General features: G+C 48.9%; 1 protein-coding gene across 1 annotated transcript in view; it reads right to left on the bottom strand.

Moving 5' to 3' along the window:
* map2k5 (mitogen-activated protein kinase kinase 5) overlaps positions 1–22,077 on the bottom strand; it is a 115,921-nt gene that overhangs the window by 59,081 nt on the left and 34,763 nt on the right. Inside the window, exons 8-12 of the mRNA XM_064987727.1 lie at positions 20,483–20,547; positions 11,129–11,168; positions 8,253–8,321; positions 6,296–6,377; positions 966–1,027 (exon numbers count right to left, since the gene is read on the bottom strand). Coding sequence (XP_064843799.1) covers positions 966–1,027; positions 6,296–6,377; positions 8,253–8,321; positions 11,129–11,168; positions 20,483–20,547 — 318 coding nt within the window. The remainder of the gene's footprint in view (positions 1–965; positions 1,028–6,295; positions 6,378–8,252; positions 8,322–11,128; positions 11,169–20,482; positions 20,548–22,077) is intronic.

Genomic DNA, 22,077 nt, shown 5'->3' with positions numbered 1-22,077 from the left:
ATATGAGAGTCTCATTATAAATAGCTGTGGTCAGTTATAGAATATGAGAGTCTCATTTTAAATAGCTGTGGTCAGTTATAGAATACGAGAGTCATTTTAAATAGTTGTGGTCAGTTATAGAATATGAGAGTCTCATTTTAAATAGCTGTGGTCAGTTATAGAATATGAGAGTCTCATTTTAAATAGTTGTGGTCAGTTATAGAATATGATAGTCTCATTATAAATAGCTGTGGTCAGTTATAGAATATGAGAGTCTCATTTTAAATAGCTGTGGTCAGTTATAGAATATGAGAGTCTCATTTTAAATAGTTGTGGTCAGTTATAGAATATGAGAGTCTAATTTTAAATAGCTGTGGTCAGTTATAGAATATGAGAGTGATTTTAAATAGCTGTGGTCAGTTATAGAATATGAGAGTCTCATTTTAAATAGTTGTGGTGAGTTATAGAATATGAGAGTCTCATTTTAAATAGCTGTGGTCAGTTATAGAATATGAGAGTGATTTTAAATAGTTGTGGTCAGTTATAGAATATGAGAGTCTCATTTTAAATAGCTGTGGTCAGTTATAGAATATGAGAGTAATTTTAAAAAGCTGTGGTCAGTTATAGAATATGAGAGTCTCATTTTAAATAGCTGTGGTCAGTTATAGAATATGAGAGTCTCATTTTAAATAGCTGTGGTCAGTTATAGAATAGTTGTGGTCAGAGAGTCTCATTTTAAATAGCTGTGGTCAGTTATAGAATATGAGAGTCTCATTTTAAATAGCTGTGGTCAGTTATAGAATATGAGAGTCTCATTTTAAATAGCTGTGGTCAGTTATAGAATATGAGAGTCATTATAAATAGCTGTGGTCAGTTATAGAATATGAGAGTCTCATTTTAAATAGCTGTGGTCAGTTATAGAATATGAGAGTCATTATAAATAGCTGTGGTCAGTTGGTTTGAGAGCTGAAAGGCTGTTCACTCACCGCCACAGAGATCCTACCCAACACATGCTCTGGGATCCTCCTGTATACGTCCAGAGAGCCACCTGCGCACACACACACAGTTGAGTGTTGATGGACGCATGCTGACAGGTCGTCCATCGAGGGAGACAATGTGTTATAACTGAGAAATCACTGTGTTAAATTCACGCACACACACTCCCACCCTTGTAGCTTTTAGCAAAGATGCATGCTAGCCCCCAGCCACTGAAGATGACAGTCTTCCTCTAAGTAGAAGTGTAAATGGATACAGGGTGGTAAGAGGTTTGACATTCCAGCTTTCATAGAGCTCTGGATGGGAGTGGAGTTGCTAGCCACAGCCTCTGCACTAACCCTAAACCCCAGCACTAACCCTAACCCCAGCACTAACCCTAACCCCAGCACTAACCCTAACCCCAGCACTAACCCTAACCCCACTAACCCTAACCCTAACCCCAGCACTAACCCTAACCCCAGCACTAACCCTAACCCCAGCACTAACCCTAACCCCAGCACTAACCCAAACCCCAGCACTAACCCAAACCCCAGCACTAACCCAAACCCCAGCACTAACCCAAACCCCAGCACTAACCCAAACCCCAGCACTAACCCTAACCCCAGCACTAACCCTAACCCTAACCCCAGCACTAACCCTAACCCTAACCCCAGCACTAACCCTAACCCTAACCCCAGCACTAACCCTAACCCCAGCACTAACCCTAACCCCAGCACTAACCCTAACCTCCAGCACTAACCCTAACCCCAGCACTAACCCTAACCCCAGCACTAACCCTAACCCTAACCCCAGCACTAACCCTAACCCCAGCACTAACCCTAACCCCAGCCCTAACCCTAACCCCAGCACTAACCCTAACCCCAGCACTAACCCAAACCCCAGCACAAACCCAAACCCATTTTAAATAGCTGTGGTCGCACTAACCCAAACCCCAGCACTAACCCAAACCCCAGCACTAACCCTAACCCCAGCACTAACCCTAACCCTAACCCCCAGCACTAACCCCCTAACCCCAGCTAACTAACCCTAACCCTAACCCCAGCACTAACCCTAACCCCAGCACTAACCCTAACCCCAGCACTAACCCTAACCCCAGCACTAACCCTAACCCCAGCACTAACCCTAACCCCAGCACTAACCCTAACCCCAGCACTAACCCTAACCCTAAGCACTAACCCTAACCCAGCACTAACCCTAACCCCAGCACTAACCCAAACCTAACCCCAGCACTAACCCTAACCCCAGCTAACCCTAACCCCCCTAACCCTAACCCCAGCACTAACCCTAACCCCTAAGCACTAACCCTAACCCCAGAAGTTAACTAACCCTAACCCCAGCACTAACCCACCCCAGCACTAACCCTAACCCCAGCACTAACCCTAACCCCCTAACCCCAGCACTAACCCTAACCCAGCACTAACCCTAACCACTAACCCTAACCCCGGCACTAACCCAAACCCCGGCACTAACCCTAACCCCGGCACTAACCCTAACCCCAGCACTAACCCTAACCCCAGCACTAACCCTAACCCTAACCCCAGCACTAACCCTAACAATAACCCCAGCACTAACCCTAAGCCCAGCACTAACCCTAACCCCAGCACTAACCCTAACCCCAGCACTAACCCTAACCCTAACCCCAGCACTAACCCTAACCCCAGCACTAACCATAACCCTAACCCCAGCACAAACCCCAACCCCGGCACTAACCCCAACCCCGGCACTAACCCCAACCCCGGCACTAACCCCAACCCCGGCACTAACCCCAACCCCGGCACTAACCCTAACCCTAACCCCGGCACTAACCCTAACCCCGGCACTAACCCTAACCCCGGCACTAACCCTAACCCCAGCACTAACCCTAACCCCAGCACTAACCCTAACCCCAGCACTAACCCTAACCCCGGCACTAACCCCAACCCCCACTAACCCCAACCCCGGCACTAACCCCAACCCCAGCACTAACCCTAACCCCAGGCACTAACCCTAACCCTACTAACCAAAACCCCAGCACTAACCCTAACCCCAGCACTAACCCTAACCACGGCACTAACCCTAACCCCGGCACTAACCCTAACCCCAGCACTAACCCCTAACCCCAGCACTAACCCTAACCCTAACCCTAACCCCAGCACTAACCCTAACCCCGCACTAACCCTAACCCGAGCCCCGGCACTAACCCTAACCCCGGCACTAACCCTAACCCCGGCCCTAACCCTAACCCCGGCACTAACCCTAACCCCGGCCCTAACCCTAACCCCGGCACTAACCCTAACCTAAGAGTGATTTTAGCACTAACCCTAACCCCGGCACTAACCCTAACCCCAGCACTAACCCTAACCCCGGCACTAACCCTAACCCCAGCACTAACCCTAACCCCAGCTAACTAACCCTAACCCCAGCACTAACCCTAACCCCAGCACTAACCCTAACCCCAGCACTAACCCTAACCCCGGCACTAACCCTAACCCCAGCACTAACCCTAGCACTAACCCTAACCCCAGCACTAACCCTAACCCCAGCACTAACCCTAACCCCAGCACTAACCCTAAACCCCAGCACTAACCCTAACCCCAGCACTAACCCTAACCCCAGCACTAACCCTAACCTCCAGCACTAAACCTAACCCCAGCCCCAGCACTAACCCCAACCCCAGCACTAACCCTAACCCCAGCACTAAACCCTAACCCCAGCCCCAGCACTAACCCTAACCCCAGCCCCAGCACTAACCCTAACCCCAGCACTAAGCCTAACCCCAGCCCTAACCCTAACCCCAGCCCTAACCCTAACCCTAACCCCAGCACTAACCCCAACCCCAACCCCGGCACTAACCCCCTAACCCCAGCACTAACCCTAACCCCGGCACTAACCCTAACCCCGGCACTAACCCTAACCCCGGCACTAACCCTAACCCCGGCACTAACCCTAACCCCAGCACTAACCCCCTAACCCTAACCCCGGCACTAACCCTAACCAGCACTAACCCTAACCCCGGCACTAACCCTAACCCCAGCACTAACCCTAACCCCGGCACTAACCCTAACCCCAGCACTAACCTAACCCTAACCCCGGCACTAACCCTAACCCTAACCCTAACCCCAGCACTAACCCTAACCCCAGCACTAACCCTAACCCAGCACTAACCCTAACCCCAGCACTAACCCTAACCCCAGCACTAACCCTAACCCCAGCACTAACCCTAACCCCAGCCCTAACCCTAACCCCAGCACTAACCCTAAACCCCAGCACTAACCCTAACCCCAGCACTAACCCTAACCCCAGCACTAACCCTAACCTCCAGCACTAAACCTAACCCCAGCCCTAACCCTAACCCCAGCACTAACCCTAACCCCAGCACTAACCCTAACCCCAGCCCCAGCACTAACCCTAACCCCAGCACTAACCCTAACCCCAGCACTAAGCCTAACCCCAGCCCTAACCCTAACCACAGCCCTAACCATAACCCCGGCACTAACCCCGGCACTAACCCTAACCCCGGCACTAACCCTAAACCCCGGCCCTAACCCTAACCCCGGCCCTAACCCCAGCACTAACCCTAAACCCCAGCACTAACCCTAACCCCAGCACTAACCCTAACCTCCAGCACTAACCCTAACCCCAGCACTAACCCTAACCCCAGCACTAACCCTAACCCCAGCACTAACCCTAACCTCCAGCACTAACCCTAACCCCAGCCCCAGCACTAACCCCAACACTAACCCTAACCCCAGCACTAACCCTAACCCCAGCACTAACCCTAACCCCAGCACTAACCCTAACCCCAGCACTAACCCTAACCCCAGCCCTAACCCTAACCCCAGCCCTAACCCCAGCCCTAGCCCTAACCCCGGCACTAACCCCGGCACTAACCCCAACCCCGGCACTAACCCCAACCCCGGCACTAACCCCAACCCCGGCACTAACCCCAACCCCGGCACTAACCCCAACCCCGGCACTAACCCCAACCCCGGCACTAACCCTAACCCCGGCACTAACCCTAACCCCGGCACTAACCCTAACCCCGGTCCTAACCCTAACCCCAGCCCTAGCACTAACCCCAGCCCTAACCCCCGGCACTAACCTCAACCCCGGCACTAACCCCAACCCCGGCACTAACCCCAACCCCGGCACTAACCCCAACCCCGGCACTAACCCCAACCCCGGCACTAACCCCAACCCCGGCACTAACCCTAACCCTAACCCCGGCACTAACCCTAACCCTAACCCCGGCACTAACCCTAACCCTAACCCCGGCACTAACCCTAACCCTAACCCCGGCACTAACCCCAACCCCGGCACTAACCCCAACCCCGGCACTAACCCCAACCCCAGCACTAACCCCAACCCCGGCACTAACCCCAACCCCGGCACTAACCCCAACCCCGGCACTAACCCCAACCCCGGCACTAACCCCAACCCATGCACTAACCCTAACCCCGGCACTAACCCCAACCCCGGCACTAACCCCAACCCCGGCACTAACCCTAACCCCGGCACTAACCCTAACCCTAACCCCGGCACTAACCCTAACCCCGGCACTAACCCTAACCCCGGCACTAACCCTAACCCCGGCACTAACCCTAACCCCGGCACTAACCCTAACCCCGGCACTAACCCTAACCCCAGCACTAACCCTAACCCCAGCACTAACCCTAAACCCCAGCACTAACCCTAACCTCCAGCACTAACCCTAACCCCAGCCCCGGCACTAACCCTAACCCCGGCACTAACCCTAACCCCATCCCCGGCACTAACCCCAACCCCGGCACTAACCCTAACCCCGGCACTAACCCTAACCCCGGCCCTAACCCTAACCCCGGCCCTAACCCCGGCACTAACCCTAAACCCCGGCCCTAACCCCGGCACTAACCCCGGCCCTAACCCTAACCCGGCACCGGCCCCGCACACCCAACCCCGCCCCAACCCCGGCCCCAACCCCGGCCCCGGCACCAACCCCGGCACCAACCCCGGGCCCCGCACTAACCAACCCCGCACTAACCCTAAACCCCGCACTAACCAACCCCAGCACTAACCCCCCAGCACTAACCCTAACCCCAGCCCCAACCCCAGCCCCGGCACCAACCCCAGCCTCGCCCCAACTAACCCAACCCCAGCACTAACCAACCCCAGCCTCAACACCAACCCCAGCCTCAACACCCCAGCCTCAACACCTAACCCCAGCCTCAACACCAACCCCAGCCTCAACACCAACCCCAGCCTCAACACCAACCCCAGCCTCAACACCAACCCCAGCCTCAACACCAACCCCAGCCTCAACACCAACCCCAGCCTCAACACCAACCCCAGCCTCAACACTCACCGTCCATATACTCTGTGCATATGGAGATCCTGTTCTCCACAAAGAAGGCACTGTAGAAGGTTATGATGTAGGAGGAATCACACTGCAACACAGTTCATCCACTCATTAATTAACATTGATGCATGTTGCAGTATTTATTGTTGAACTGTTTAGTTAGCCCATTTCACAGTCTACCTCAGAAGAAAAGGAGAGATCTGGGGTAAATTATTGAGAGGGCTTATCAGCAATCACGTGTTCCTGCCTCGTGCGTATTTCACCAATCCCTTGCTTGCCATGCAGGAGGAGAGGAGACCCACTCAGAATAAAGGTGCTCCATGAACTAGTCTAATGTAACAGAGTAGACTAAACACTGCAGCTCTGATAAGAGAGGCTTCAGCTGGGGGAGAGATCTGACTACGTGATTTGGGCCAGCTGGGGGAGAGATCTGACTACGTGATTTGGGCCAGCTGGGGGAGAGATCTGACTACGTGATTTGGGCCAGCTGGGGGAGAGATCTGACTACGTGATTTGGGCCAGCTGGGGAGAGATCTGACTACGTGATTTGGGCCAGCTGGGGGAGAGATCTGACTACGTGATTTGGGCCAGCTGGGGGAGAGATCTGACTACGTGATTTGGGCCAGCTGGGGGAGAGATCTGACTACGTGATTTGGGCCAGGTGGGGAGAGATCTGACTACGTGATTTGGGCCAGGTGGGGGAGAGATCTGACTACGTGATTTGGGCCAGGTGGGGGAGAGATCTGACTACGTGATTTGGGCCAGGTGGGGGAGAGATCTGACTACGTGATTTGGGCCAGGTGGGGGAGAGATCTGACTACGCCTGATTTGGGCCAGGTGGGGGAGAGATCTGACTACGTGATTTGGGCCAGTTGGGGGAGAGATCTGACTACGTGATTTGGGCCAGTTGGGGGAGAGATCTGACTACGTGATTTGGGCCAGTTGGGGGAGAGATCTGACTACAGTGATTTGGGCCAGTTGGGGGAGAGATCTGACTACGTGATTTGGGCCAGTTGGGGGAGAGATCTGACTACGTGATTTGGGCCAGTTGGGGGAGAGATCTGACTACGTGATTTGGGCCAGTTGGGGGAGAGATCTGACTACGTGATTTGGGCCAGTTGGGGAGAGATCTGACTACGTGATTTGGGCCAGTTGGGGGAGAGATCTGACTACGTGATTTGGGCCAGTTGGGGGAGAGATCTGACTACGTGATTTGGGCCAGTTGGGGGAGAGATCTGACTACGTGATTTGGGCCAGTTGGGGGAGAGATCTGACTACGTGATTTGGGCCAGTTGGGGGAGAGATCTGACTACGTGATTTGGGCCAGTTGGGGGAGAGATCTGACTTGGGCCAGTTGGGGGAGAGATCTGACTACGTGATTTGGGCCAGTTGGGGGAGAGATCTGACTACGTGATTTGGGCCAGTTGGGGGAGAGATCTGACTACGTGATTTGGGCCAGTTGGGGGAGAGATCTGACTACGTGATTTGGGCCAGTTGGGGGAGAGATCTGACTACATGATTTGGGCCAGCTGGGGGAGAGATTTGACTACATGATTTGGGCCAGCTGGGGGAGAGATTTGACTACATGATTTGGGCCAGCTGGGGGAGAGATTTGACTACATGATTTGGGCCAGCTGGGGGAGAGATCTGACTACATGATTTGGGCCAGTTGGGGGAGAGATCTGACTACATGATTTGGGCCAGTTGGGGGAGAGATCTGACTACATGATTTGGGCCAGCTGGGGGAGAGATCTGACTACATGATTTGGGCCAGCTGGGGGAGAGATCTGACTACATGATTTGGGCCAGTTGGGGGAGAGATCTGACTACATGATTTGGGCCAGCTGGGGGAGAGATCTGACTACATGAATTGGGCCAGCTGGGGGAGAGATTTGACTACATGATTTGGGCCAGCTGGGGGAGAGATTTGACCAGTTTGGGGCTCTAGAGAATAGAAGCTGACCTTGTAGAGGATCTCCAACTCGGACATGATCTGTTTCTGTAGCTCCACTGTGATATCCAGAGGAATGACCTGTAAAGTCACAAGCACAGCCCAAATGAGAGACCAGAGTAACATACACGTGCACAGGTTAATATGCAAGCACACACACACTGCTGAAGCCCTTCAAACACACACAGAAACATTTAAAGCAATGTACTTTATTATTACAATGGAACTATGGGTCAAAATACTGCTGGCACTGGTGGTAACACATGACCTAGAAACCTTGTAGAGAAACTCATGATTCTTTCATGCCAACCTATCTGGATAGTGTGGATACCACACGGTAAATGGGCACTACAGGGGTGTGAATTCTGATCTGGCTGCGCTGAGCTTAGCTATTAGCTACAACAGTGGCACGCTAGCACTAGCAAAGATTAGCTAAACTTGCAGCTTATCATTGATTACAGGTTAGAGAGAGAAGGGAGTAGCTACATGTTAACATCATTGATTACAGGTTAGAGAGAGAAGGGAGTAGCTACATGTTAACATCATTGATTACAGGTTAGAGAGAGAAGGGAGTAGCTACATGTTAACATCATTGATTACAGGTTAGAGAGAAGAAGGGAGTAGATACATGTTAACATCATTGATTACAGGTTAGAGAGAGAGAAGGGAGTAGATACATGTTAACATCATTGATTACAGGTTAGAGAGAGAGAAGGGAGTAGCTACATGTTAACATCATTGATTACAGGTTAGAGAGAGAGAGAAGGGAGTAGCTACATGTTAACATCATTGATTACAGGTTAGAGAGAGAAGGGAGTAGCTACATGTTAACATCATTGATTACAGGTTAGAGAGAGAAGGGAGTAGCTACATGTTAACATCATTGATTACAGGTTAGAGAGAGAAGGGAGTAGCTACATGTTAACATCATTGATTACAGGTTAGAGAGAGAGAGAAGGGAGTAGCTACATGTTAACATCATTGATTACAGGTTAGACAGAAGGGAGAGAGAGAAGGAAGGAGATACATGTTAACATCATTGATTACAGGTTAGAGAGAGAGAAGGGAGTAGATACATGTTAACATCATTGATTACAGGTTAGAGAGAGAGAGGGAGTAGATACATGTTAACATCATTGATTACAGGTTAGAGAGAGAGAGAAGGGAGTAGCTACATGTTAACATCATTGATTACAGGTTAGAGAGAGACAGAAGGGAGTAGCTACATGTTAACATCATTGATTACAGGTTAGAGAGAGAAGGGAGTAGCTACATGTTAACATCATTGATTACAGGTTAGAGAGAGAAGGGAGTAGCTACATGTTAACATCATTGATTACAGGTTAGAGAGAGAAGGGAGTAGCTACATGTTAACATCATTGATTACAGGTTAAAGAGAGAGAGAAGGGAGTAGCTACATGTTAACATCATTGATTACAGGTTAGACAGAGAGAGAGAGAAGGGAGAGATACATGTTAACATCATTGATTACAGGTTAGAGAGAGAGAGAAGGGAGTAGATACATGTTAACATCATTGATTACAGGTTAGAGAGAGAAGAGGAGTAGCTACATGTTAACATCATTGATTACAGGTTAGAGAGAGAAGGGAGTAGCTACATGTTAACATCATTGATTACAGGTTAGAGAGAGAAGGGAGTAGCTACATGTTAACATCATTGATTACAGGTTAGAGAGAGAGAAGGGAGTAGCTACATGTTAACATCATTGATTACAGGTTAAAGAGAGAGAAGGGAGTAGCTACATGTTAACATCATTGATTACAGGTTAGACAGAGAGAGAGAAGGGAGAGATACATGTTAACATCATTGATTACAGGTTAGAGAGAGAAGGGAGTAGATACATGTTAACATCATTGATTACAGGTTAGAGAGAGAAGGGAGTAGCTACATGTTAACATCATTGATTACAGGTTAGAGAGAGAAGGGAGTAGCTACATGTTAACATCATTGATTACAGGTTAGAGAGAGAGAAGGGAGTAGATACATGTTAACATCATTGATTACAGGTTAGAGAGAGAGAAGGGAGTAGATACATGTTAACATCATTGATTACAGGTTAGAGAGAGAGAGAAGGGAGTAGCTACATGTTAACATCATTGATTACAGGTTAGAGAGAGACAGAAGGGAGTAGCTACATGTTAACATCATTGATTACAGGTTAGAGAGAGAAGGGAGTAGCTACATGTTAACATCATTGATTACAGGTTAGAGAGAGAAGGGAGTAGCTACATGTTAACATCATTGATTACAGGTTAAAGAGAGAGAGAAGGGAGTAGCTACATGTTAACATCATTGATTACAGGTTAGACAGAGAGAGAGAAGGGAGGAGATACATGTTAACATCATTGATTACAGGTTAGAGAGAGAAGGGAGTAGATACATGTTAACATCATTGATTACAGGTTAGAGAGAGAGAAGGGAGTAGCTACATGTTAACATCATTGATTACAGGTTAGAGAGAGAGAAGGGAGTAGCTACATGTTAACATCATTGATTACAGGTTAGAGAGAGAGAGAAGGGAGTAGCTACATGTTAACATCATTGATTACAGGTTAGAGAGAGAGAGAAGGGAGGAGATACATGTTACGAGGGTCAAGGAGGTACACATTACATCTACCTTCCATTCCACTCCAATAGATTAGATTACTGGTAGAATTACAGAGCATGAGAACAAAGTGGATGAATGAACCAATGAGAGAGGGGGGGGGGATCACAGAGGTTGAGAAGCATAGAAAATGAAGAGGGAGGGGAGGGAGGGGAAGAGGACAGAGGTTGAGATACAGAAGAAGACTAGTGTTGTTGAACGTGATTTGGTAAAAGGAGAGGTGCCCAGGAAAAGGCTACAGCAGTACAGCTGTTGATCTCACCTTCACCGCCAACACTCTGTTGCCGAGAAGATGGTACGCTCTGTGGGAGAGAAAGAGAGGAAACATTAACATAGCCCAACAAAGAGTAAGCCAGAGCTTCAGAAAAGTCCCTACTAAACTATTTCACACATTAAAAACATCCATGTTACTGTTCATTCATCAGGGCCTCTAAAGTCATGTGAATGAAAATATGTTGAATGGAAAAGGACTTGGGTGAACATCACTACATTCAGAATGGACGTCCAGTAGAGGTCCAGACTAAACATGCTTATTCAAATCAGCCATCCACTGTTTTCCTAGTTGGTGAGTTATAACATGACGAAAGGGGTGTTGTCCTAAAGGAAACCGTAGAATCCAAATGAGCATGACAACATGTCTCTTAGTCTAACAGCATTTCCATCATTAAAAAGGTCAGAGGTCAAAACAATAGCCTTCATGACACATGTCCATTGAGTGCAGTCAGTCCTGTATCGTCACAGTTCTCCAGACAGGTTTCAGGTGGCAGGTAAACCAAACAGCCGAGGAGCGCCGGCTGGCCTAGACGGCCTTGATGATTTAATTATGAAACTCCTTAATGCCCAGGAAAAATGCCCACCGGCGGGTTTAGTTACCGGCCAAGAGGGTCGGTTTACCAAAAGCGCCAATGTCTCAACATCCAATCCTCTTGTCCCCGTAGAACAGCTGCCGGGGGTGAGGGCCACAGGGAGGGCGTACGTCACCAGCCCAGTTCACCAGTTTGTTTACGACAGCCAGGTATACTGGATACCTCCCGAGGTTTCACCTGTCAACAGGGTCGGCCGGCGTGTATGAGCTCAGACCAGGGTGTGTGATTAATGCGTGGTAGATAGGAGGATCGTGTTGCACCTCTAAACTGGCCCTTTAATTAATAACACCTCTTAGTGTCTGGTCTGGGTCGTCTGACCCTCCAGTCAGGACAAACAAACCATCCCTCGTAGGATGTCCAGCTCTGCGCTGGACACACCAACACACTGTTTCTACTGAGACACTTCATGACAATGGACTTTTTAAACTTGGTTTTAGCTTTACATGTAACAACTTTGTATCATAAGGTTTACAATAAGCATTCATGTCAGGTACTGGGGTCCTAATTACAGCTGAGTCTTAAATGCATGAAGGCATGATAACGCCTGGAACACAGGTGATTGGTAGGAACGGCTACCACTCCTCCCACCCCTGGGTGTCATCTAGTGAACTCTCCTTTAGGTGTGTAAAAGGCCTCGTGTATTTCAGACAAACTTTCACCTTTTCGTTTTGATGTGTTACTCCTCCTTTAAGCGACAATCAATATCAATTAAGCACGACTACTGGTTCTTAATTAAGACAAGAGGAAGACGTTAATGGAGGCCGGAGCGGAGAGCCACAGATGTTAAATAGTGATTGGACTGATTCTGTGTGTAGCAAACGAACAGAGCAAATAATCGTTATTTTATCCTGCTGAACATGTTCAGGTTCACAGAAAAAAACCTGCTGACTCACTCAGGAAGATGTTTCTTTACGATGACGTGATGATTAAGTGTTTTGGAGGATAACCTCTTTTCTCACGTCTGCACCATTCTGTCACTAATGAACCGGGAAACTAGGGGACAAGCAGATGAACCATAACAACAGTCACATTTAAACCTAACAGGTGAGCTAACAGACCCCTCAGGATGAGTGTGTCACTTATACCAGGCATTTTAGTAGCCTAATGTTCTTCCTCTACTCCCCAACAGAGTGATGACACGACGACAGTACAACCTCACTGTTAGAGCGGGTGAGAAGTCTAACTCAGGTCTCTATCCTCCATGCAGCCTGTAATGTAATGGGCCTAGTAGATCCACTGTCCTTGACCCCCCTTCCTCTACTCCCCAACAGAGTGATGACACGACGACAGTACAACCTCACTGTTAGAGCGGGTGAGAAGTCTAACTCAGGTCTCTATCCTCCATGCAGCCTGTAATGTAATGGGCCCAGTAGATCCACTGTCCTTGACCCCCCTCAGGGCCAACCCTCCACCGGTGAGTTACAGTGACAGGCCTGGTGACTAGAGGACCTGGGAGCAAGGTTACCCAGCCGCCCGTCCAGTACATGTAATGGGCACAAATCCCTGTCCACCCCCTCTTCCCCCGTCCTGACCCTAGTAAACGTGCCCCATTGCCTGGATCTTATTTACACTCCAGCCCCTGGTGTAATAAAAGCTCCACCATGCAGTATTCATGGGCCTGGCTGGCTCTCTGAAAGCGGATTCACATGCCCCCGGGTGGGCGGTCGGTCAGGGCTGGAATGGTTGGTTTACAGTGCCACAGGGGTGGCAGGCAAGGAGACCTCTCTTCCAGCCAGACACCCTCACCTGAGACGACCAGAACGACCACAACGACTGCCAAACAGAGACCGACCTACCTAAGTTAAGAGAGCACATTGCTCTGCAGATGAAGAGGCTAGCCGGTACGACCGCAACACTACAAACTCACAAGATGAGGACATTACACAGACCCACAACTATGAATATAAACAGAGGTTAAACTCCCATGGTTATCAGTGGTGTCAGTTTCCCGTGTCAGATGTGTTCAGGTGCTAAACAGACCAGGCACTTCAACCCTACTTTATGGCCTGCAGCTTAAGATACAGTAACCAACTAACAAATGAACAGGCAGAAATGTTCCTGCTCCCCACGTTGAAATCAATGGGATCAATAAGAAAACAACTAGGCTGGGGGACTTTGGGAAGGGCCACGCCAGTGTTTAAGTGGATGTAACTGCATGTAAATGTGCTTGTTCTAATTGCGCAGGTCCATCAGGCACGGAATGGCCACCTGTCCCTACACTAGTTATTTATAACCTCGTAGGACAGGCTGAACCTCAGAGAGGGAGCGTAGAAAGTAATACAACAACAAGGGACAACATTGATGGATCACCGGGTCAGAGACACAGAGGAGAGCCAAGGTGTCAGCAACATCCAATTGAGTGTAAATGGCCGTGGGTCATAAACAGGGTTAAGGGTTAAAAGGTGCAGAGCCTTAAGTGGATCTATTCACACTAGATAAGCTTAATATAAAACAGGCCAATAGGGAGACGGAGGAGAGGTAATGACCTTCTTCAGAGGAGACCATGATCACATTACAACATTTACTTTCAAATGAGAAGACTGGGTGGGGCCTTTCATTTATTTCACCCTTATTTTACCAGCTAAGTTGACTGAGAACACGGTCTCATCTACAGCAACAACCTGGGGAATAGTTACAGGGGAGAGGAGGGGGGATGAATGAGCCAATTGGAAGCTGGGGATTATTAGGTGGCCAATTTAGCCTCCACAGTCTGGAGGCAGTAAGTATGTATAAGGCTGTGTGTGTGTGTGTGTGTGTGTGTGTGTGTGTGTGTGTGTGTGTGTGTGTGTGTGTGTGTGTGTGTGTGTGTGTGTGTGTATAATATGTATGTCATTGGGTTATCAACACTTCATACTCTGACATATAATAGCAGCAGTACAAAACACAAAGCCCAACAGAGAAGCCCACCAAATTATTTTTAAAGAAAGCAATTTACAGTAATACTCCAGGTGCCTGACTCTGTGGGGAGAAAAGCCTCTGTGCATGTTTGACGGTCAAAGTGGTTTGTGTTTTACATGAACCAGACATATGGACAGACCTGGTTTTAGATGGGACAAGTGTTTAGGGTAGAGGTGACATAGGACACAACAGATATTACAGGCCCTATTTCCCCTTAGGGCAGATGCAGATATCCACAGACCTGTGTTCAGTCTGGGACAGATATCCACACACTGCTGGGTCCCAACTTGCTGTCCCCAGTCAGATGACAGACAGACAGAGGAGATGCAGGATCAACAGACAGACAGATAGGAGTGCAGGATCAACAGACAGACAGATGGACTGCAGGATCAGACATGGACAGCTGCAGGATCAACAAGACAGATAACATCAGGATCAACAGACAGACAGAGGCAGACTGGTCTGGGATTCAGACAGATGGACAGACCAGAGGAGATGCAGGATCAACAGACAGACAGATGGACAGACAGACCAGAGGAGATGCAGGATCAACAGACAGACATATGGACAGACCAGAGGAGATGCAGGATCAACAGACAGACAGATGGACAGAGGAGATGAGGATGCAGACAGATCAACAGAAGACAGATGGACAGACAGAGGAGATGCAGGATCAACAGACAGACAGATGGACAGACAGAGGAGATGCAGGATCAACAGACAGACAGATGGACAGACAGAGGAGATGCAGGATCAGACAGACAGACAGATGGACAGACAGAGGAGATGCAGGATCAACAGACAGACAGATGGACAGACAGAGGAGATGCAGGATCAACAGACAGACAGATGGACAGACAGAGGAGATGCAGGATCAACAGACAGACAGATGGACAGACAGAGGAGATGCAGGATCAACAGACACAGTGTGAACGGAGGAAAACAAACACACTGACAGACAAGATAATGAAACCTCAGCATCTACAGATGTAGGCTCTTCATTTGATCAGCCTGTTTCAGGACACATTTCCTGCAGTGCAGCATATTTAAAAACTTGTATTGTATTTTGAGGTTTAAAAAGGCTTCTGAAGTTTGTCATTTTCACTTTGAAATTTCAGATTTGATTTTTTTCCTTTTGAAAAAAATGTACCCCTGGAACAATGTTGATACATTATAATCTACATAATAGTTCATATTTGCTGTTGCTGATTATTTCCCTGCTGTAGCAAGCTGGCTCAAATTAAGATCCTTCATCTGTAGCAGTCAGTAAGTCTGGTCGTGCACCAAAACACAATGTCTGACTGACAGACAGGTTACTAAACCCTAAACCCTGTGAGAAGAGGAGAGACACCAAGTGTGTACGTACGTGTGTGTGTGTGTGTGTGTGTGTGTGTGTGTGTGTGTGTGTGCATATGTGTGTCTTGGTCAGTGGTGATAATGTGACAATGACACCAGAGGGCAGAGAGAGAGATGCCAGAGTGATTCCTATAGGCTCGCCATCCGCTCCCCAGACTCCACCTGGAGGTCCTCGGACCTCCCCACTGAACCTCATTAAGCAGCTGATTGGATGAACTCAGACACACTGTCCTTGTCTTTCAAGAAACAGCAGGAGGACAACAGGATCCTGAACAACAACAAGTCAGGAACTAAGCCTACTGTACTTCAGCCAATCAAGTGATTTAGATGCCGAGTAATACCCTGGAGGTCAGGTGGAAAATGTAGTGTTTGAGGTGATCATTACACAGTGTGGGTTAAAGTTGGCAGACAACCTGTAACTGTTGCTGAGGATGTGTGAGCCTTCGACCAGGTTCATCTGTGGCTGAGCGACCGTACATCACTGTTTGGTGTAAGGCTCCTGCATATATTAGACATGTACAGCCTGATAGGAACCAACCCTGTCTATGTAAACAGTCAGGTTCATCTGTGGCTGAGCGACCGTACATCACTGTTTGGTGTAAGGCTCCTGCATATATTAGACATGTACAGCCTGATGGGAACCAACCCTGTCTATGTAAACAGTCAGGTTCATGGCTGAGCGACCGTACATCACTGTTTGGTGTAAGGCTCCTGCATATATTAGACATGTACAGCCTGATGGGAACCAACTCCATCTATGTAAACAGTCAGGTTTAATGTACAGCCTGATAGGAACCAACTCCATCTATGTAAACAGTCAGGTTTAATGTACAGCCTGATAGGAACCAACTCCATCTATGTAAACAGTCAGGTAAAATGTACAGCCCGTGTACAATATTTGAGGTGCTGCCTTGTTTGCATGTTGACAAAAATACAAACAGAAAACATAACAAAACCAAAACTAACATGAACAATTGGACAGGCGGAGAAAAAAACGAGATCAGCAGTTTTTCTCCCGACCAGAAAAACAATCTGCCACAGAACCGGATGGATTTTCTGCTGAGCTCAATTGACTGAGAAGTTGTCGGAGGTTTGCAATATTGGCTTTCCTCAGCCCAGCGGAACAATTTCCCAAGCCGAGCGAATAGCCAGTCGCTTTCTCCCTCAACTATAAGAGATAGTTAATGAAACAACCTCACCACAATAAAACTACCAAAGAAACGTGAAGAAAACAGCAGGAAAAAAGCCTGAACAAGACTGTTAAAAGAAATAAACAGGATTTGATCCGGATGAAATTTACGAGGAGCTCTGACAGAGACGACAGAAGCACAGCCTCTCTCTCCGTCAAGTCAAGGTTAGAGAAGTGATCAATATCACTATCGCAATAAAACAGTTCAATAACAGGAGATGAAGAGGACAGAGAAGAGGGAGGCATATATTAGACATGTACAGCCTGATGGGAACCAACCCTGGAGGACAAGAGAAGGAGGAGGAGAGGAGGACAGAGAAGAGGAGGATGAGATGAAGGGAGGAGAGGAGGACAGAGAAGGAGGACAGAGAAGAGAAGGAGGAGAGGAGGACAGAGAAGAGGAGGATGAGATGAAGGGAGGAGGACAGAGAAGAGGAGGATGAGATGAAGGGAGGGAGGAGGACAGAGAAGAGGAGGAGGAGATGAAGGGAGGAGGAGGACAGAGAAGAGGAGGATGAGATGAAGGGAGGAGGACAGAGAAGAGGAGGATGAGATGAAGGGAGGAGGAGGACAGAGAAGAGGAGGATGAGATGAAGGGAGGAGGAGGACAGAGAAGAGGAGGACAGATGAAGGGAGGAGAGGAGGACAGAGAAGAGGAGGATGAGATGAAGGGAGGAGGACAGAGAAGAGGAGGATGAGATGAAGGGAGGAGGAGGACAGAGAAGAGGAGGATGAGATGAAGGGAGGAGGAGGACAGAGAAGAGGAGGATGAGATGAAGGGAGGAGGAGGACAGAGAAGAGGAGGATGAGATGAAGGGAGGAGGAGGACAGAGAAGAGGAGGATGAGATGAAGGGAGGAGGAGGACAGAGAAGAGGAGGATGAGATGAAGGGAGGAGGACAGAGAAGAGGAGGATGAGATGAAGGGAGGAGGAGGACAGAGAAGAGGAGGATGAGATGAAGGGAGGAGGACAGAGAAGAGGAGGATGAGATGAAGGGAGGAGGACAGAGAAGAGGAGGATGAGATGAAGGGAGGAGGACAGAGAAGAGGAGGATGAGATGAAGGGAGGAGGAGGACAGAGAAGAGGAGGATGAGATGAAGGGAGGAGGAGGACAGAGAAGAGGAGGATGAGATGAAGGGAGGAGGAGGACAGAGAAGAGGAGGATGAGATGAAGGGAGGAGGAGGACAGAGAAGAGGAGGATGAGATGAAGGGAGGAGGACAGAGAAGAGGAGGATGAGATGAAGGGAGGAGGAGGACAGAGAAGAGGAGGATGAGATGAAGGGAGGAGGACAGAGAAGAGGAGGATGAGATGAAGGGAGGAGGACAGAGAAGAGGAGGAGGAGATGAAGGGAGGAGGAGGAGGAGATGAAGGGAGGAGGAGGAGGAGGAGATGAAGGGAGGAGGAGGACAGAGAGGAGAAGGAGGAGATGAAGGGAGGAGGAGATGAAGGGAGGAGGATATGAAGGGAGGAGGAGGAGGACAGAGAAGAGAAGGAGAGTTATAAAGGGGGGAAAGATTTGAGTGTGACGAACCAAATGCCCCAGTGACTGTGTGTGTGTGTGTGTGTGTGTGTGTGTGTGTGTGTGTGTGTGTGTGTGTTGACAACACATCAGTCAGGTGAATTGGGAGGAGAGTCTTCTCTCCAGGTAACATGCTGTATGGTCCAGTGAGACAATCACTCTCATACCAGATCAATACCACATACGTTTGGCAACCTTCACATCGTAAAGAAAATACATAAATAAATTGAATCGCCACTCGCGCCCCAGACACTAACCAGCCTGATGGATTTCAGAGGGACACCAGAGATTAACAGACAGAGAGACAGACAGACAGAGAGACAGAGAGACAGAAAAAGAGAGATCGATAGATATGGTGAGAAAAGGAGAACAGAGAAATAGGGTGAACGAGAGAGAGAAAAAGAAAGAGAAAGTTAGTAGTTGTAAAAGTCTGGATTGTAACATGGTTGTATATGTGAGGGGGTGAGTGGCACTTTAATGAGGTCAAGTGGTAACCCAAATCATGTTGTTAAAGGCCAGGTTCTACCCTTCACTGAGAAGCCCATACTCCAGCCACGTCTCTTCTCTCTACCCTTCACTGAGAAGCCCGTACTCCACCACGTCTCTTGTCTCTACCCTTCACTGAGAAGCCCGTACTCCCACCACGTCTCTTCTCTCTACCCTTCACTGAGAAGCCCGTACTCCCACCACGTCTCTTCTCTCTACCCTTCACTGAGAAGCCCGTGCTCCCACCAGGTCTCTTCTCTCTACCCTTCACTGAGAAGCCCATACTCCCACCACGTCTCTTCTCTCTACCCTTCACTGAGAAGCCCAAACTCCCATGTCTCTTCTCTCTATCCTTCACTGAGAAGCCCATACTCCCACCACGTCTCTTCTCTCTACCCTTCACTGAGAAGCCCAAACTCCCATGTCTCTTCTCTCTACCCTTCACTGAGAAGCCCGTGCTCCCACCAGGTCTCTTCTCTCTACCCTTCACTGAGAAGCCCATACTCCCACCACGTCTCTTCTCTCTACCCTTCACTGAGAAGCCCAAACTCCCATGTCTCTTCTCTCTATCCTTCACTGAGAAGCCCGTGCTCCCACCAGGTCTCTTCTCTCTACCCTTCACTGAGAAGCCCATACTCCCACCACGTCTCTTCTCTCTACCCTTCACTGAGAAGCCCAAACTCCCATGTCTCTTCTCTCTACCCTTCACTGAGAAGCCCGTACTCCCACCACGTCTCTTCTCTCTACCCTTCACTGAGAAGCCCGTACTCCCACCACGTCTCTTCTCTCTACCCTTCACTGAGAAGCCCATACTCCCACCACGTCTCTTCTCTCTACCCTTCACTGAGAAGCCCGTACTCCCACCACGTCTCTTCTCTCTACCCTTCACAGAGAAGCCCATACTCCCACCATGTCTCTTCCCTCTACCCTTCACTGAGAAGCCCGTACTCCACCATGTCTCTTCCTCTACCCTTCACTGAGAAGCCCGTACTCCCACCACGTCTCTTCTCTCTACCCTTCACTGAGAAGCCCATACTCCCACCACGTCTCTTCTCTCTACCCTTCACTGAGAAGCCTCTCCACCAGTCTCTCTCTACCCTTCACTGAGAAGCCCATACTCCCACCACGTCTCTTCTCTCTACCCTTCACTGAGAAGCCCGTACTCCCACCACGTCTCTTCTCTCTACCCTTCACTGAGAAGCCCGTACTCCACCACGTCTCTTCTCTCAACACCATTCTTATTGTTATGCCTACCAGTGTTGACACGAAGGCTGACAGTAAAGTACAGACAGGCACCTACTTGTACACGGTCCCTCCGTTTCCATGGCCAAGCTGCTCCTGGTATTGTATGTCTTGGCCATTGATCTATAGAGGCACAAACAGAGATCAATACTAATAGGATAGGAGATAGAAGATAGAGATGTCAATGGAGATTTAGAAAGGGAGGGAGGGGAGGGGGAGGAGAGAGAGAGAGAGAGAGGGGGGAGAGCGAGAGAGAGAGCGAAAAGAGAGAGAGAGAGAAAAGAGAGAGAAATGTTACTGGAGGCCATAAACAAGGAAACAGGCATTCAGGTCATCCCAAGTTCAGAGGGAGAGAGAGGGGGAGAGAGAGAGGGGAGAGAGAGAGAGGGGGGAGAGAGAGAGAGGGGAGAGAGAGAGAGGAGATGGGAGAGAGAGAGGGAGAGAGAGGGGAGAGAGGGGGAGAGAGATGGGGGAGGGAGGGGAGAGAGAGGGGAGAGAGAGAGAGGGGGAGAGAGAGATGGGGGAGAGAGAGAGGGGAGAGGAGAGGGGAGAGAGAGATGTAAAGGGAAAGAGAGAGAGAGGGAAAGAGAGAGCGAGATCAATACAACATTTGCTGTCCAATTTCTAAAAGGACAACGGCGTGTCGGGGGGCGGTGGGGGAGGAGTGATGGAGACTTTAATGATGATTTGTTTGCTGTCGTCGTTCCAGTCCTGTGTTGATAAAAGGTGTCAGAACGGGGTGATACAACATGGCCCCGTGTGACATGAAGGGGAGGCTGGGGAAAAGTTTCCTCCTGTCAGACTGATGGGAGGAGGGTAGAGGGTGTGTGTGTGTTACAATTTCTCTCTCTCACACACACACACACACACACACACACACACACACACACACACACACACTGCATTTACTGGCCAAAATAAGAGTATACTGCAGGGAATAAATCTATCACAGTCAGGTGTCCATCCAGCCACTATTCTAATATTCACACAAAAAGACATTTCACTGACAGAGGTGTTTCCATCAAACTGACTTGTTGTGAATAAAAACGTGTGTAATGACGTAGTGCTTATAAAAAGCACATCTTCAAATTAAACACAGCAGTTCAATGTGCTTCCATCTCCTCTTAAACTCTACCGATGGTTTTGCTACAAACGTTTTCAAATAAAACACAGCAGTTCAATGTGCTTCCATCTCCTCTTAAACTCTACCGATGGTTTTGCTACAAACATTTTTAGATAAAGAGCAAACTTGTCGGATCTGGTCTTGGCACATTCTCACTTGGCAGATAAAGTGATCTGGTCTTGGCACAGCTTCATGATCAGACAAAATATCATTTATATTTTTCAAATGACAGCCAAGCACCATGATGTCACCAGCATAGCCTACAAATAATATCCCAGACAGGCCTATGTCCTGGAAATGAATATCCCAGATAGGCCTATGTCCTGGAAATGAATATCCCAGATAGGCCTATTTCCTGGAAATGAATATCCCAGATAGGCCTATTTCCTGGAAATGAATATCCCAGATAGGCCTATGTCCTGGAAATGAATATCCCAGATAGGCCTATTTCCTGGAAATGAATATCCCAGATAGGCCTATTTCCTGGAAATGAATATCCCAGATAGGCCTATTTCCTGGAAATGAATATC

This window comes from Oncorhynchus masou, chromosome 2, assembly GCF_036934945.1.
Source record: "Oncorhynchus masou masou isolate Uvic2021 chromosome 2, UVic_Omas_1.1, whole genome shotgun sequence".
Taxonomy (NCBI): domain Eukaryota; kingdom Metazoa; phylum Chordata; class Actinopteri; order Salmoniformes; family Salmonidae; genus Oncorhynchus; species Oncorhynchus masou.
Note: the sequence above shows the minus strand (reverse complement) of the source record. Positions and strands in the feature narration are given on the sequence as shown.